This window comes from Crocodylus porosus, unplaced genomic scaffold (genome assembly GCF_001723895.1).
Source record: "Crocodylus porosus isolate Cpor-Errol unplaced genomic scaffold, CroPor_comp1, whole genome shotgun sequence".
Classification (NCBI taxonomy): Eukaryota; Metazoa; Chordata; order Crocodylia; family Crocodylidae; genus Crocodylus; species Crocodylus porosus.
The window spans coordinates 95,148,449-95,164,045 of NW_017728906.1; the positions used below are offsets into that span (position 1 = coordinate 95,148,449).

The 15,597-nt window shown below is 43.4% G+C and overlaps 1 protein-coding gene across 3 annotated transcripts in view; it reads right to left on the reverse strand.

The window, feature by feature from the left end:
- The window catches only part of ARHGEF7 (Rho guanine nucleotide exchange factor 7), a 181,866-nt gene that overhangs the window by 142,600 nt on the left and 23,669 nt on the right, over positions 1–15,597 (reverse strand). For all 3 annotated transcript variants that reach the window (XR_002099935.1, XM_019529651.1, XM_019529652.1), the window contains exon 2: positions 12,338–12,424. Coding sequence is in view for 2 of the 3 variants with exons in the window: in XM_019529651.1 (XP_019385196.1) it covers positions 12,338–12,424 (87 nt within the window). In the remaining variant the exon portion in view is untranslated. The remainder of the gene's footprint in view (positions 1–12,337; positions 12,425–15,597) is intronic.

Consider the following 15,597-nt stretch of genomic DNA (forward strand, 5'->3'; position numbering starts at 1 on the left):
CCACCCACAGCACCCTCCTGCTCTCTCATGTTTGTGCCTACATTCACTGGAGAAGGACTGGGTATTTAGAGTCAGAGTAAGTGCAGGCAGCTTGGGGCAGTGAGTAGGTATTGTGCGCCGCAACCAGGGGCTGGGTCAAAAGCTCCAGCCCAGGGTAGGAAAATGTTGTCGATTTCTGCCCTACATAGTACTCTTACTCCACTCACTATATGATGTAAAAGTAGTTTTCTTGCCGATGGAAGACCAAAAATCAGCAGAAAGTAGCAAAGTACCACCATGGAGTGGAGGGAAGCAACATGCAAGGTAATCAAAAATAAATGAACAGAAAACACATTGAGAAAGCAGACAGGAAGCACAGCAACACAAGGAGACAACATTATGGACAGCTAATACAGCAAACCAAGGAATCAGTGTAGGATGTAACATGTAGGATTTAAATAGAAATTTAAAAAGAGATAGGGAAGAGAAGTCTCTTCTAATTTCTCCAATTTAAGTATCTAGGACGAGTAGTAAAACTGAATGTGCTCAAATACCACAATCTACTTAATCTGCTATTTACAGTCACAATAAAGTGGTTATGCATGCAACTATCTCTGACTTGCACAATACACACACCTACATGCATTGTAGACTGAAAACACAAGAGAGCTTAAAAATCTGGCCAGTAAAGTAAATGGGAGGGTGATCTACAAATTAAAAAGAAGTTTGGGCTTTAAAAAACAAAACAAAACAAACAACAAACAAACTAAAATTACTTGTTTGGCATAGGGGGAATTGGTTGTAGCCATGTTGATCTAAGAATACAGACCGACAAGGTTCATTGGGTAAATGTGATTACCGTTTATTAAACCAACTGAATAGTTAGGATAATTGTTCTTTGCAAGCTTTCAGGTACAAACACTCTTCTTCAGGGTGATTATCTTTTATTAGATCACCATGATTATCCAGGCTAAAGAAGTACATTTGTACCTTAAGCTTACACAGAACAATTATTCCAACTATTTAGATGGTTTAATTATTCTAATATTATAAAAGCCTAAGTCTGTCTGTCCATCTATAATGCTTTATTCACACTCCGCTTGGCTGTTTCCATCAGCCAGAGTGTTCCAAGCATGCAGGAGCGCCGCCATGATTCCAAAGCCGCACCAAGGACTGGACGGGGGTGGGGGAGCCAAGGGCAGCAGCAGGTGTACTTGGGTTGGCACTCCATCCCAACCCCCTCCCCCCACCCCCATTACTCTTGAAGGGCAATTGGCTAGTAAAAGATAATCACATTTACCCAAAGAACCTTGTCTGCCTCTTGTTTGGCATAGTGTGTTTCAAAGCACATGTGCTTTTCACAAATAAAAGATATGTAGAATTACCAGCCATGAGAACTGGCACAGTCTGAAGTTATACCTATGACAGAGTAATACACGTGCAGTACACCATCTTAAAAGTATACCGTCTTGCTAAGTTGATTAGCTTTAAAGCACCCTGGCAGAATGAAATAAGTATAGTTATGACATTTTATAAGATATTTCTCAAACTCTGATCTATGTATGTGCCCTTTGGACCACGTGTGTTGCTGGGATCCCAACTATTTTTAGATGAACACAAAGCAACATTGTTCAGAAATGCTTTTTACCATCTATACCTGACTAGGAGACTGTGACAGCTTGCATCACGTATAAACCTCCAGGCCACAATCTTTACCAATTCAACACTGGCTTACTACTATATTCCCTTCATTAAAGCTACCCTTTAACTCAATCCAAAAGTTTCAGCTAGTGTAGAATGCATCAACTCACCTATCAAATGCTCCTTGGTGACACAGCACATCTCATCAGAACACCATGATTTCACTGGCTGTTTACTGAAGAATAAGATGTTGGACTTAAAACCAGCCCTAAATAACTTGGGACCTTTCCAAACAAGACTAACTTCATCTACATGTCATACTGCCACATCTGCAGTCAAGTAAGGCATTCAAGCTGAATCTTCCTTGATTTAAGAAGGTTGGGGGGTAAAGTGCATCTGAGGCTCAAACAAGCTCCCCATATATCCAACACTGTGGCTTCTTAATCTTAAAAGGAAGGTCAAGCTGTTGCAAGAAACCTTCTTTTGCCTTCCCCTCCTCCAATGTGAAGCCCCTCCATATAGCAAAAAGCCCCTTTTGCTGTCTTCCTTCCTCCCTCTTCTTTTATTATATCATTATTATTTTTGTAGTCTATAAGGTGTACTTGTAATAAAATATAGTTTGTAGATGCTTTTATGGGTATAAAATAGTATTCTATATCAGTATGTCATTCCATCCCCCCATTGTATTTGGTTTATTTGTTGTATGTGCCGTGGCATTTCACCCTTTTATGTTTTATATTCTATGCTTTTTAAACTTTGTAACAAATGAACTTTAAGTCTAAAAGTAAGCTGTACCATGTTAGCAAGGGTGGGAAGCAAACTGGGGATTCTCTGTATGGAGCGGGGGGCCCCCTGAATGAATCTCAATTGATTGCGTAACACAGCAGCTAGACAGGATAACAAGTTACTGAGAGGCAATTAACACCTAGGAAACCACAGACTAAGGAGAGGAAAGGATCAATACAGAGCCAGAAACTCCCTGAAACTTCACTGTTAAAAAGGTACAGAAGCCCCGGTTTGAACTAATCAACGCCAAAGACGGACTCTTGGGACTAAATACCATCCCCCCCCACATTAACTGCCCCCAGAACCCTATTCATCACAGCAGTGAATTAATCAAACTTCATCAATGGACTTCCAAGACTGCACGTACCTGTGGACATGATCCCTGGGGCTGACAGCTGCCATCCAGTAACCACCAAAGGGGATGTCCCACAAGGTCAATGATCCCTGGACTGGGTAAGCCCGAAAACTGGGGTGTCACCAAAGTCTGCCAGAGAGGGATGAGGCAGCAAAGAATAACCCCCAATGGTGCTCTCCTTGACCTGACCAGCACCCTGCCTGACCAGCCAGAAGGACCAGCCAGTGACCCCTTTTGAAGCAATGTCACATTGAAAGAAGCCTCGACTGGCCATTGACAGCAGACTCCAGTGCTTGGGGATAGGTATATATTTTAAACGCGTTCCTAAGGTTTCATAACCTTGCACGTGTGTGCATGTGTCAGTCCCAATGTTTGTGACCTGACTTTTGCATCCATCTAATAAACTACAATTTTATGATAATCCTGTGAGTTGGTCCTCTGTAGCCAACATGGCTTGAATGACTGCCATGGAGAAAGGGTTGGAAAGAGGATCAGAACAGAACGGGTGGCAGGAAAGAAATAGTTGTGTGTTCTAGTGACTACTTTTTTTTTCCTGTTTAAATTTTCGTAGTGGCATTTTAAGTCTCAGGCAGATATTCCCACCTTATTATGCACAAAGCCAAGGGCATACATAAAAAGTCATCATCAGGAGTAGACTTTCAAGCACAGATGCACTTCAAGCAAATTGAAAGTTACTTGAGACTAGATACTGTTACAAAACACCATACATAAGATTGCCTAAAGAGAATTCACGGTAGTCAGAACAGAAGCTTCTGGCTCAGACTTGAATAATATGTAATTTGACAATGTGTTAACAGAAGTCATTTGAGTTTAAAATTATCTTAAAAGCCCAATTTCAGCTAATCTTATTTTGTGGTATAACTTTACTCTAGGACAGAGAGAACTAAATTGAGGGCTTAGAACTCTGTGTATAAAAGTAGTAATGGGATTTAAGGCCAATAGCTCCACCAAACATTTCTCATTGTAAAACCATCAATGTCAGTCACTTTGAACTTCGCCACACTTAAAGCATTTGGGATGACATTTTCCATGCAAGGTATATGTTGAATTTTTCTGGTGAAGTTTTAACCAAAAGGGGGTCCATAGGGAGCCCAATGGGCCACGGCTCTGAGCAAGTAGGTCAGGTGCAAAGGCCAGCACTAGGCCTGATCTCAGCATATGGGAGTGGTGCAGAGACCCCAGAATCCAATCCCCCATACATAGGGCAAGGCAAACAGTGCAGGCCCCTCCCCCACTCCAAGCTGGATATCACACACACACAGGACTGAACAGTGGCAATCTAGGGCCCAATCCAGCCATTGGCCAACCATGCACCCTTCATCTGGCTCACGGGGACAAAAGATTGAACATCACTGGTCTAAAACAAGACTATGGATTCATATTCCATTACCTGGATTAGACTTTATAAGTCTTAAGTCCCTCAGTGGGTTAGCTGCTCTATTTTTTTTCTCTCTTACCCCACTCCTGCCTCTCCTAGCAACGCCCCTTTTTCCCTCCCCCTTCCTACCTTTGTATTCTAATCACCACTTTCTTTTTAGAAGCTCAGCTTGTCCCCTCACAGCATCTGATGAACCAAACCACTGCTTAAATAAACGTATACATCTCTGATAAAGTTAGTCTATAAGGTACATACTATCCTATTTTCTGATATTCCATGACACTGTCATTAAGAAGTAAGTTTAGCCAGCAGACATACCAGCAGAAAGTCCTTCAGCTAAATATGGAACACGTTTTATTATAGAGCTTCTTTTTCTTCTGAAAGCCGTTCTGCCATCTGCCAAGTCCCACTAGTACAGACTTTACCATGGACTGGTGACAGGAGTAACACTGGAACAGGCGACTTGGCTCAATCCTTGGTACTTTTCATCAGATGAATCTAAAATCATTTTGCTAACAACTGATTCTAAATAATTTGTTCACTTGTCCCACCACTGAAATGCAAACACCCCTAAAATGAAACACGGCTCTTTAAAAGTGTACACCAACACCATGCAGGTGATTAGATTTAGAACAAGAGAAAGTTTTGACCAAGGCTGACAAAGTTTAAGGAACCAATATATAACCAATGAGCCAGCACAAACATCCACATTTGAAGGGGAGAAGGTGGGGAAATAAGAGCTTTTCTGCCTTTTTTTTTTTGTTTTTTAAATGGCAAGTACTCAGGATCTTAAGTCTGAGTAAACCACAAGGCAGTCAGAGCAGCACAATGTCCCAGTTGGAAGAGAGAGTTTTAACTACCAAATCACTATGACATAACCCTGGAAATCTTAATTTATCTCCAACCTACTCTCAAATTATCTAACAAGCTAGATGAGACAATGGCTTGGTGTTACTGAAAATCAGCTGCCTATAGCCATATAATGAGTTCTGAAACTTTCCCCGATATTCCTTCTCATCTCTTAGAATCTTTCAACATACCTCCTAAGGTATAAAATAGTAATATTATATTTTAAAGAAATATCTTAGGAAGCTATCAATATTGAACAAAACTTGTACATGCTTTTTCCTAAAGGCAGGATCTGTTACAGTACAAAGAGCTACCAACATAACCAACCAGTGTCAGATGGAACATCTCAGCACAAGAAGGAAATTTACTAAGGCAAAACATTACAGTCTCCTTTTAAAATTAAAGCTTAGTTTTGACTATCTAGGTGCTCAACTGCACATGACATATACCATTAAAATTTAACAATGTTTCTTAAAATATTTTAAAAGATTATTCACTTTTGACTATATAAATCATCAACACATTTTAGTTAACAACCTTACTTGTGCCCCACAAAAAGGTGCCACACAAACCCACTCTGAAAGTTACCTGCAGGCAGAAGTAGGGGTGCATCAATAGAGATCTTGGGGGTCGATACTGATAGCCGATATTTAAGGAGGCATATCGGCAATACCGATCCAAGTTCCAATACAGCTGCCTCCAGCTAGCAAGTCTGGTGTGGTGGAAGGGAAGGGGGGGAGGGGAGAGGGAAGGAGCATGGGGAGGTATAGATCAAAGCCCCTGCAGGGAGAGAGGAATGGAGCTGGGGCGGCTCCCACTGCTCATCCAGGAGGGCATGGGGGGCGGGGGACATGTGCCCTGGGATCTGCATGGGGCAGGGTGGGCTGGGGCTAGAGCTGTGCAAGGCTCTTCCTGGCTCACTTCACTGTGCGCATGCACGGGCATTTAATCAGCCAAAAATTAAAAAAAAAAAAAAATCAGCTACATCAGGCCGATTTCCAATACAATCTATTTTCTTTATAATCAGTGCCGATCCGATATCAGGCTGACGTAGGCAGAAGATTAAAGTAAAATAAAATAAAAATAGAATTACTGTGCTCTGTTCACTCTCATGTTTCCCAAGGGATAAAAAACAATGGACTACCAGATATGTCATTTTCATAGTAGCTTTCAGTAGCTGTTTTACTCCAAAATCCCAAGAAAAATGTCCTAAGATCCAGGTGAAATCATCATAAACAAACAAAAAAAGCAGCCTGCACAATATATATTTTCCTTCTATGTAGCCTTGAACCTATTTCAGGTGCAAGCCATTTTTTCTACAGGAATTCAATCACCTGCATAAACACCACTCAGGCATAGTTTTTGTCAGAAAAGAAAAATTAGTCAAGTTTTTGCTGAATTTAAGTTCTCTCACACTGCACTTTAATTCACAACTGCAGTTAGTACTACATCATTAATCCTGGCTTCAATGCAATTCATAGTTAAACTGTACAAAAGATACAGTATTAGGATTAGGATTACCCAAACAGATCCATGACCACACAATTAAGTCTTATACAAAATCCTACTGATTTGACTATGAATCTACATGGAAAAGAAAAGAAGATTAAGATTTACATCCTATACACACACAGTGTTGCAAATTTTAGCAGAAAGTAATAGGCCAAGAACTAAACCTACCAGGCAAAGACAACTATTACCATGCAATGTCCAATGGTAGTGTATACAAGAACAAGGAAAACAAAGCATGAATGAGGAGACATTGCGTCAGGTATCCAGGTTGTACCCATATTGCTCTAGATGCAAAAGGAACCTTAACTCATGGTAGAGATAATATCTTTTATTAGAGAAATTAGATTGCAAAAAAAATGTATTTAAAGGATTTTTTTTTGCAGAAAGAACTTTTTTTTTTGTGTGTGTGAAAAATCTAGTTGCTCTAATAAAAGATAGTTACCTCTACCACAAGTTCCAAAACATATTATGGGTGTTTCTGCATAATCAATGAGTAGGCCACTGTCCGGATTTGCCATTTTGTCCACCCCTGCAATAGAGGGAATCCAATACAAATGGAATATTCAGATGCAGTTGTAACATTTTGAAAGGCTCGGCTTGTCAGATATAGTCCTAAGTGCCATTAGGTTGGAAGGATCCAGTCAATGCAAAGGCAAAACACATTCGTTTTTTGAATGCTTGAAGTAAAGATCTTGATGTTTGTACACCTTGGACCACTATCGATTTTCTAGCTTGTAAGCATCTTGTTGATACCTCATCATGAACATTCTTAGAACTTTCATCTTTAACAGAAAGCTAGGTTAGAATCTCTGACAAGGAGCTTGATTTGAAGATAAATGTCTTTTTTGACACCTAACAGCACTGTACATCTTTTGAAGGTAAACTGATACTAACAATTTACATGCTTTTAAGTCCTAAAACAAATCCAATTGCAAGAAATTTTAAATCTGTTCTGCTTGGCTCTCCCAGAATCAACACTGAATGCAGCACCCAGTTGAGTTGTTTTTTTCTTTCTTGCTCTGCAGCATCTATCATAGATAATAATGAAAAAATAACAACTTTTTTTTGGCTCCAAGAACAATGTACTACATTGGTGCATTTCAAATAGAGCCTCCTGATGTGAAAGATCATGTGCAACAGAGAGGTGTAGTTTGGCTGCATGACCATGTTATCAGGCTTTTCACTAAGGTTCACATTCTAAAGTGTCATGTTTCATTAGTCTCTCGATCTGTATATTTTGTTCACCTACTCAGTCAGAGCCGCAAATCTATGTTTTATGTTACACAAATAACTGTGAATATTGGAATACAGTGATTCCCAGATGTGAAAAAGAAATAGGAAAGGAATATACCACATCTCCAAAATATAGGGAACTTCTGTCAGCTCTAACTATTCCCGAGATGTACAGCCAGTGCAAGCTGTAAACACATGGTAGCTCCATGTAAAGATTTTTAGTTTTAGAAAAAAAGACAGTTTAGTTGCTTTCCCTGTCTGGAGCATGCAGGCCACAGATCACAGCTCTTCCCTGGCCTTGGACCAAGCTGCCCCCACTGTAAGATCCCAGGGGCTCCAGAACAGTCCCCTGCCCTGCCCCATGCCAGCATGGCTGAGGCTGGTCTCCATGGCACACCTAGCCTTGTGCTATCACAGCACATGTACAGCTGAGGTCACCATGGAGACCAACCCCAGCCATATGGGCAGGGGCTGCTGGGAAATGGAGTCTGGTTGCCAGCCCATGGGCTGGACTTTGCCCACCCTGTGCTAATATCATACAACTATATTTCATTTTTCTGAGATTTGAGGACCAAAATTCTGTGCGGAGTAGAGTCCTCCTAGGGGAGGACTAACCAAATGGCGATTGCTGCATAAATTACCCATGAGCCAGGACATATTTGAATAATGCAAGGTATCCAGTTCACTTTTTTTGATACCAGAGAATATTTTGAACAAAAAAGAATGGCCTGTTTTTGGCCATGGAAAAAACAATGGCTTCATTTGGAATAAGACTTCGATATTTGTGCTGGATCCTGGATGCAAACATCCTCAGAAGTAAGGAATTCACTCCCAATTCTTTTACCTGAAGACACCAGACTGCAAAATCTGCCCTTTTGCTACGCAGCCAGCTTTTGTTTTCTGTTGCTGGACAAAGGCAAAAGATGCTCACAGCTTGGCTGAAGGTTTCTTAACTTGACAAAAAGTCTTTACTGGTACACCATGGACAAAATCAGGACTGGACCTACATACAGCTCTTGGAATATATCAGCTTTCCCTATGCTTCAGACAGTGAAGAATCCACCTTCATAATCAAATCAACGAACTTGGATGAAACTGTTCCCTAAATAACCTTCTCTGTTCCTTAAATTGGCATATTTCTCCACTCATGCTTTTCATTTCTGACATACTGTGGCCTTTTAAGTAACACTTATCACTGTGATGAGGGAGTTGCTGAGAGGATGGTTCCTGGAACTATTAAAAAAAAAAAAAAAACAAAAACCCAACATCTCAGAACGCACATGAAATGCCATCATAAAGAAAATGAAGAAAGACTGCTCTCCCTTGCCACAAAGAGGCAGAACAGATGTCACTGGGTTTAAAAACTACAGCAAAAGACATTTAGAGCAAGTCACAGGAAAACCTTAACTGTAAAAACATTAAGACCAGAGAAGAAGCTGCCAGGGAAGTTGCAGAATCTCTCTGAAAGACTCCAGTGAAGATTAAGTGCAGGAATAGCAAAACCTATATTTGTGCACGAGATTGAATCAGATGACCCTTGAGATCCCTTCCATGCTACAATTCCGTCCAGAATCACAAGACAAGGATGGTACAAGCAAAGCGTTCCAGTCAGATACATCAAACATCCAAGTGCTAAACAAATGGTGGTTTTGTGACCACACCATTTTTAATCCTGCCATCTGACAACTGTGCTTCTGAGAAGGCCGTGTCTACATCTGTGTATACAATATCAACTGGATGCAGGTATATGGGTCCTGGCAGTGCCACTGACTCCATTTTTTCAGCATCAAACCTGGTCTGTACAGTGTCTCCTTTCACAGGCCCTTTCCAAGAAGCAGCTCTGATGATCAGAAATGGGAATGGGTATAATAAACCTTCTGCAACCTTAAATATAACATTGAACAAACACTTTAAGAAAGCCTTTAAAAGATAAAGCAGTATGTTCATAATATTTTCCACAATAAGTGAAGCAGCAGCACACAGTAAACTCAGGTACACCCACACCTTTGCTACAGAAATAAGCAACACACTTGAAGAGTTCGTTCTTTTCAGAGGATTTCTGTTTTGGTTCCTTAAACTTTACATATGCCGCCTCCATTGCTAGTGGATAGAGGAGAAGACTTCATATGGAGAAAACTTATGGTCTCACAAAACCTGAGAGCAAGTGGGAAAAAAAAAAACAAAACACCAACTACATTGTCTCACCTAAAATGAACCCCAGAATAAGATACATACCTTATCTAGAAAGGCAAAATTTGGGGAGGGGGAAGGTAGGTCACACCTTGTAAGTGAGTAGCAGCAGCAAGTAGGAAGCCAAGACTCCTCGTTGTTCTGCTCCCTGTGGATTCTGTGCAGATTTTACTTTTGGCGATAAACAGCAGAAGCTACTCTTACCATATTTCTTATTTGTGCACACTCCAAAATCCAACAACTTTTTAAATGGTACATGTGGTACATGATGAAATCTCGTATGTTACATAAGCAAAAGCATGGCATAGCCACATCATCTCATAGAATCCCAGTGACCAATGCAATGTTTCATAAAGGCAAGTATGCATCTTGTTCAAGGAACCAGGTGAGAAGTCCAGAGTAAGTTAAGGGAGCAGAGACCACTTACTAAGTCAGCTTGCTTTGCTTTGCTGTCTGACTGCTCTCCCCCTTCTCCACAAAGAGGGACCTGTAATGGGATACAGCAAACCCATGGAATCTCACATGTACTGCTCGTCTAGCCAGCGTGGTATGGCCAGATCTCAGCATGGACAAGGTCCCCTTTGGCCCTGGCATTTTGGTGCTCTTTTCTGCCAGGGTCTCTTCTTCAGGTGGCATGTGACCTAGTCCTGCAAGAAACCTGATCAAACCTATACTGGAAGCTACTATAGCCAGCTACCTCAATCTAGGATAGGAACAAAGGGGGGGGAGGGGGGAGGAGGTGTTCCAGGAATCCTGCTGCAAAGCCCTCGGGACCCAGTTAAGAGTTAATAAAAAGATCCCTTTTAGGTTGTTTTGTTTTGCTATTTCATCACACAAAGCAGGTGGTCTGGTAAAGCCTTCCTGAAACTGTGGGAGACAAATTGAACTGGCAAAGTCTTCAGTATGTCTACTCCCAACCTGTCGTGCTTGAAAGCTCTGATACCCATCTCCAAAAAAGCTGCAAGCTCCCTTCATAATGAATCTGCAACCTTTCCCTGCAGAGAAGCATATGTAGGTTTGTTTTGTTTGGGGTTTTTAATAGCTATTTTTTGCTTTCCTTCTGGCACCATTCTTAACCCATGCAACTCCTACTAAATTAAGATATATGAGGTTCTATTTTCTCCATTTTCCTTTAGCTTCTTTCTTTACCCTTGTTTTCCCATCATCTGAACCATACCAATGCTTGTCAACACATCCACCACTGAAAATTTAAATAGACACCTACTTGCCTTAATCAGATACAAACATACAAAGCAGAAGATAACAGGCAACGCCTCAGGTAAGATGTGCTAATACCCTTCTTAGACAGTAAAAAGAAAGAATGGTGCTGGAAGACTTACAAAAGCGATGTCTCATACCTTAGTACTCAAGGAACCCGAGTGCATATTCATGGCATATGCATGACCTAGGAGCACCAGGACTGTGGCCTAGACGCATCCTGCAACTCTACAGTGTATTAAAGCCCCAAGCCTTGCAGAGACTTCTCCGAGAGAAACTACAAAAAGGGATATGACAGATTTACTTCATTGCCAGAGCCGGCTTCTGTCACTAGGAGACATGGGCGGGTGACAACATCACACAAATACGAGAGGTTAAACATTGCTTGAGGAAGACGGTATCAAAACTGCACAAGCCTGAAGGCAGGAGGGAGGCAGGGCCCAATGGCACCTTTGAAGATAAAAATCAGAGGCACAGCAAAACCTGTGCCTCTCCAAGCCACATAGCCCTGGACAGCAGTTCTCAACCTTTTTTGTAGCAGGACCCACTTGTAAACATTAATGGCCAGTCCTGATCCAGTGCCCCTCACTCCTGACCCACTGGCCCCTGCCCCCAGACTGTGGTGCATGGGGGCCCCACCCCAAGCAGCTCCTCACAGGCTGGAGTTCTGCCAGCCTGCAAGGGAAAACCTGTGGCTTCCCACATTTTTCCCCTGTATAGGATAATCCATTTTATAAGTTTATTCAGGGCCCTTTCACATGTTCTTCCAACTCACTTTTCGGTCATGACCCACAGGTTGAGAATCACTGGCCTGGGAGGTGAGAGAAAGGGAGCTGCTCTGCCCTGCCTCCTGCAGAGAAGCCATATGGGGGGAGGCACTTAGCCAAGTCCCTTAGCCACATGCAAAAAACAGCCTCCCCATCCTGAACAAGGGAACAGGCACAACTCCCAAGCTTGGCACCCTCCCCTGTACCCATACAACAGGCAGGGCCAAGCTCCCCCACCAGCCCAGCCTCAAGAGACAGCCCAGCCTCGAAGTAGCTGGCAGGACTCCCTCCCTGCCAGCCTGGAGCAAAGGGAGGTTAAGGGAGGCGGGGGGGTCGAGGGCACCAGCACCTTCCCCGCCCGGCTCACTCCAGCCCCCGCCTTCCCCCCTCACCCGCTCACTTACTCACCTCGAGGCGGAGGGAGGCGCCGCAGCCCCGCAGGAACTCGCGGATGTTGCTCAGACACTCGGTCTCGGTGCGCGGCTCCGGGTACACCTGCAACACAAGCGGCCACTTCAGCGTGGGACGGGACACAGTGGCAGCCCCGGCCCGGACCCGGCTCCTCCGCTGGCAGCAGCAGCAGCAGTAGCTGCTTCCCTCTCGGGCTGACCCGGGAAGTAAACATGGGGGGCGCCCGGAAGTGACGTCAGGGAACAAGAGGTGGGGCCCCGCTCCCCTCCCCCTGCGGCAGGGAACGGTGCGCGGGGCTGTGGTACCTTGGACCCCCCACCCCTCCCCCCCCAACCGCCCGGTGCGCGCGGCAGTCGGACCCCGGCAGGCGGCAGCGCAACTGCCCGGGAGCCCCGCCGGGCTAAGATGGCGGTGACCCCGGCCTGGGGGGCCACCCCCAACCCACGGCTCGAAGTTGAGAGCGACCGGCCCGGCCGGACACGCTCCCTTTCGCCAGAGCCCCGGGCACCCCAGGCTGAAAGCCGGAGGCAAACGGGCAGTGTTTTGGCAGATGCTCAAAGGATACGAGCCCTCTTCTACCTCTGGGTCTTGTGCCCAGATAAGCTTCACAGGGTGTCGACCAGGACCCCATTTCAATCTGAGGGAAGAGCAGGTCTCTGGCTAGTGGATGTGCTCTGCTCCCTCGGGCATCATTCGCTGTGACATGGGGAAGTCAGTTACCCTGTATTATCTGGCCTATGACCCGCCCTGGAGCAGAAGCCTCATCTTGCTTCTGAAGAGCAAAGGAAAAACGATCTTTCCAGAGCTATGGCTCCATCGAGCCAAATTCACCCTTCTTTTCTACTTCGCTAAGGATGAAACCCAAACTGCTGCTAAGACTGCCCTGCATAGGTGGACTTCTGTGAAATAAGCTAAAGCAGTGATTCACAAGCAGGGTGCCATGGCACTGCAGCACCATGAGATACTTTCAGGGGTGCCCTGCAGTGCTAGCACTGGTAAGTATGCACACCCAATTCACAAGATGAAACCCCCAAATTTCAAATATGAATCTATAGTTGTGATCTTTCAGAGTTCTCTGCAACAGAAAATCTTATTATTTTTTCCGTAGTCAAGAGACAAGAGTTGACAAAGAGCTGTCACGCTCTGAGGGGCACCTTGAATCTACCAAAGCAGCAGCTTTGGAATCTACCAAAGGTTGAGAACAGCTGAGCTAAAGAGTCACCAAAACTGAAGTAGGAGGGGAAGACCCCCCCCCTCCCTGCAGCAAACAGCTGAAGGCAAAGTTGCCCTAACAAAGGTTAGTCTGGTTAGTGGAATATCAAGATCATTAAAAAAAGAGACTACCACTAACTCCTCTCGGTAAAGAACAATAAACCAATAAATACAGCAGCTCATTCAAATAGTAATACAGCAGCTGCTGCACTCTATGAACATGTCTACATGTGCACTTTAATGCACAGTATCCTATTTTACTGCACATTAAAACATTACATAAAAAACTGCAAATACACTCAGGGGTTCACTTGGTAGCCATGTTGGTCTGAGACAAAAACACATAACTAAAAACTAGAATTCTTGGTTCCAAAATGATACCTTTTATTAGACCAACTGGAAAATGGCAAGCAAATTGTCCTTTCCTGCAAGCTTTCGGGATCAAAGTCCCTTTGTCAGGCTCTAGAAAAAGTGTAGATGGTACAAGATGGTAAAAAATCCCCATAGGTAGGAAATAAACACAACTACCAAGTACACCCCTGAAACATGGAAGATGCCGATTTTGGATTTTAAACTTCATTGCAGAACAACAAGGAAGGGGTTTTGGAGAGGGGGGGAGGGCTTACCTCCCTGCCTGCCATCTGACACCTCCAGGGAAGGAATTCTACCTGATCAACACATCAAAGAGCTACTCAACACAGCTCACAAAGACACTCTCATGGACCCAGAAGGACAGCCTTCCATCTTCAGCTCCCTCTGTGCAAAAATGAAGTTTATTTCCTACCTAGGGGGACTTTTTACCACCTTGTACCATCTACACTTTTCCCAGAGCCTCACAAAGGGACTTTGATCCCGAAAGCTTGCAGAAAAGGACAATTTTCTTGGCATTTTCTAGTGGGTCTAATAGAAGATCATTTTGGAACCAAGAGTTCTAGTTTTTTGCATGCGCAAATACACTAATGCACAGCAAAATAGGCTACTGCATATTAAGCATCACTAAAAGAGCATGCGCTTTTGCTACTGCGCATTAGGTCAGCCTAATGAGCATTTATTTTGTACCTCATATTGGAGGTTCTAAATTTAATTCACATCAGGAAAAGTGTGTTAAATGTATATGTAGATGCACTCTGGGCATAGCAAGAATCCAAGCACAGGATGCTTCTATTCCAGACAGAAGATCATCTTACCTGCTTAATACACACTCCAATTTGGGGGGACTAACTTTGGGTGTGTGTTGTATACAAGGAAATATGGTTTATGAGAGCAGACTTTCACCCTATTGATTAAAATCATGTGGGGCAATCTCAAGAAAATAAAGAAGGAGCAGTATCTGCTGCTGCACTGGTTATCAAAATGCTAGTATCAGACATTAGAATTTGACAGAAACTAATTACCAGTGCCTATAATCAACCAGACCATGGTGATTTCTTCAAATTCTGAAATTTAAGTTCACGAAGAAAAAGATCTGATTGAAATATATGAAATATAAAAGACAAAATGAAAAGTGTCTGCTCCCCACTTATCATCATCATTCAGACACCATTATTTATATCAAATGGTAGTTTAGGCCTACTTCTAAAAATGCTTACGTACTGAATAAGCCAAATTTTACATGTTACTAGTCCTATTGGCTTCAGTGGGACAACTCACTAGAGTGAAATTCTGCATGTGCTTGAATACACCTAGATCACTTGCAGTACCCAGAACACCTGCAGTACCCAGATCTTAGTTCACAAATAAATCCCAGTGATTTCATAGTTTCTAGGGTCAGAAGGGACCTGAGCAGATCATCTAGTCCGACCCCCTGCCATGTCAGGAAAGAGTACTGGGGTCAAATGACCACTTCTCTTGGAAGCTGGTTCCAGACCCTAGCCGCCCTGATGGTGAAGTCGCGCCTCCTGATATCCAACCTAAACCTACCCTCTGCCAGCTTGTGACCATTATTCCTGGTCACTCCTGGCGGTGCTCGGGGGAACCGTGACTCCCCCAATGCCTGCTGATCCCCACTGACTAGTTTATAACAGGCCACAAGATCCCCCCTCAGC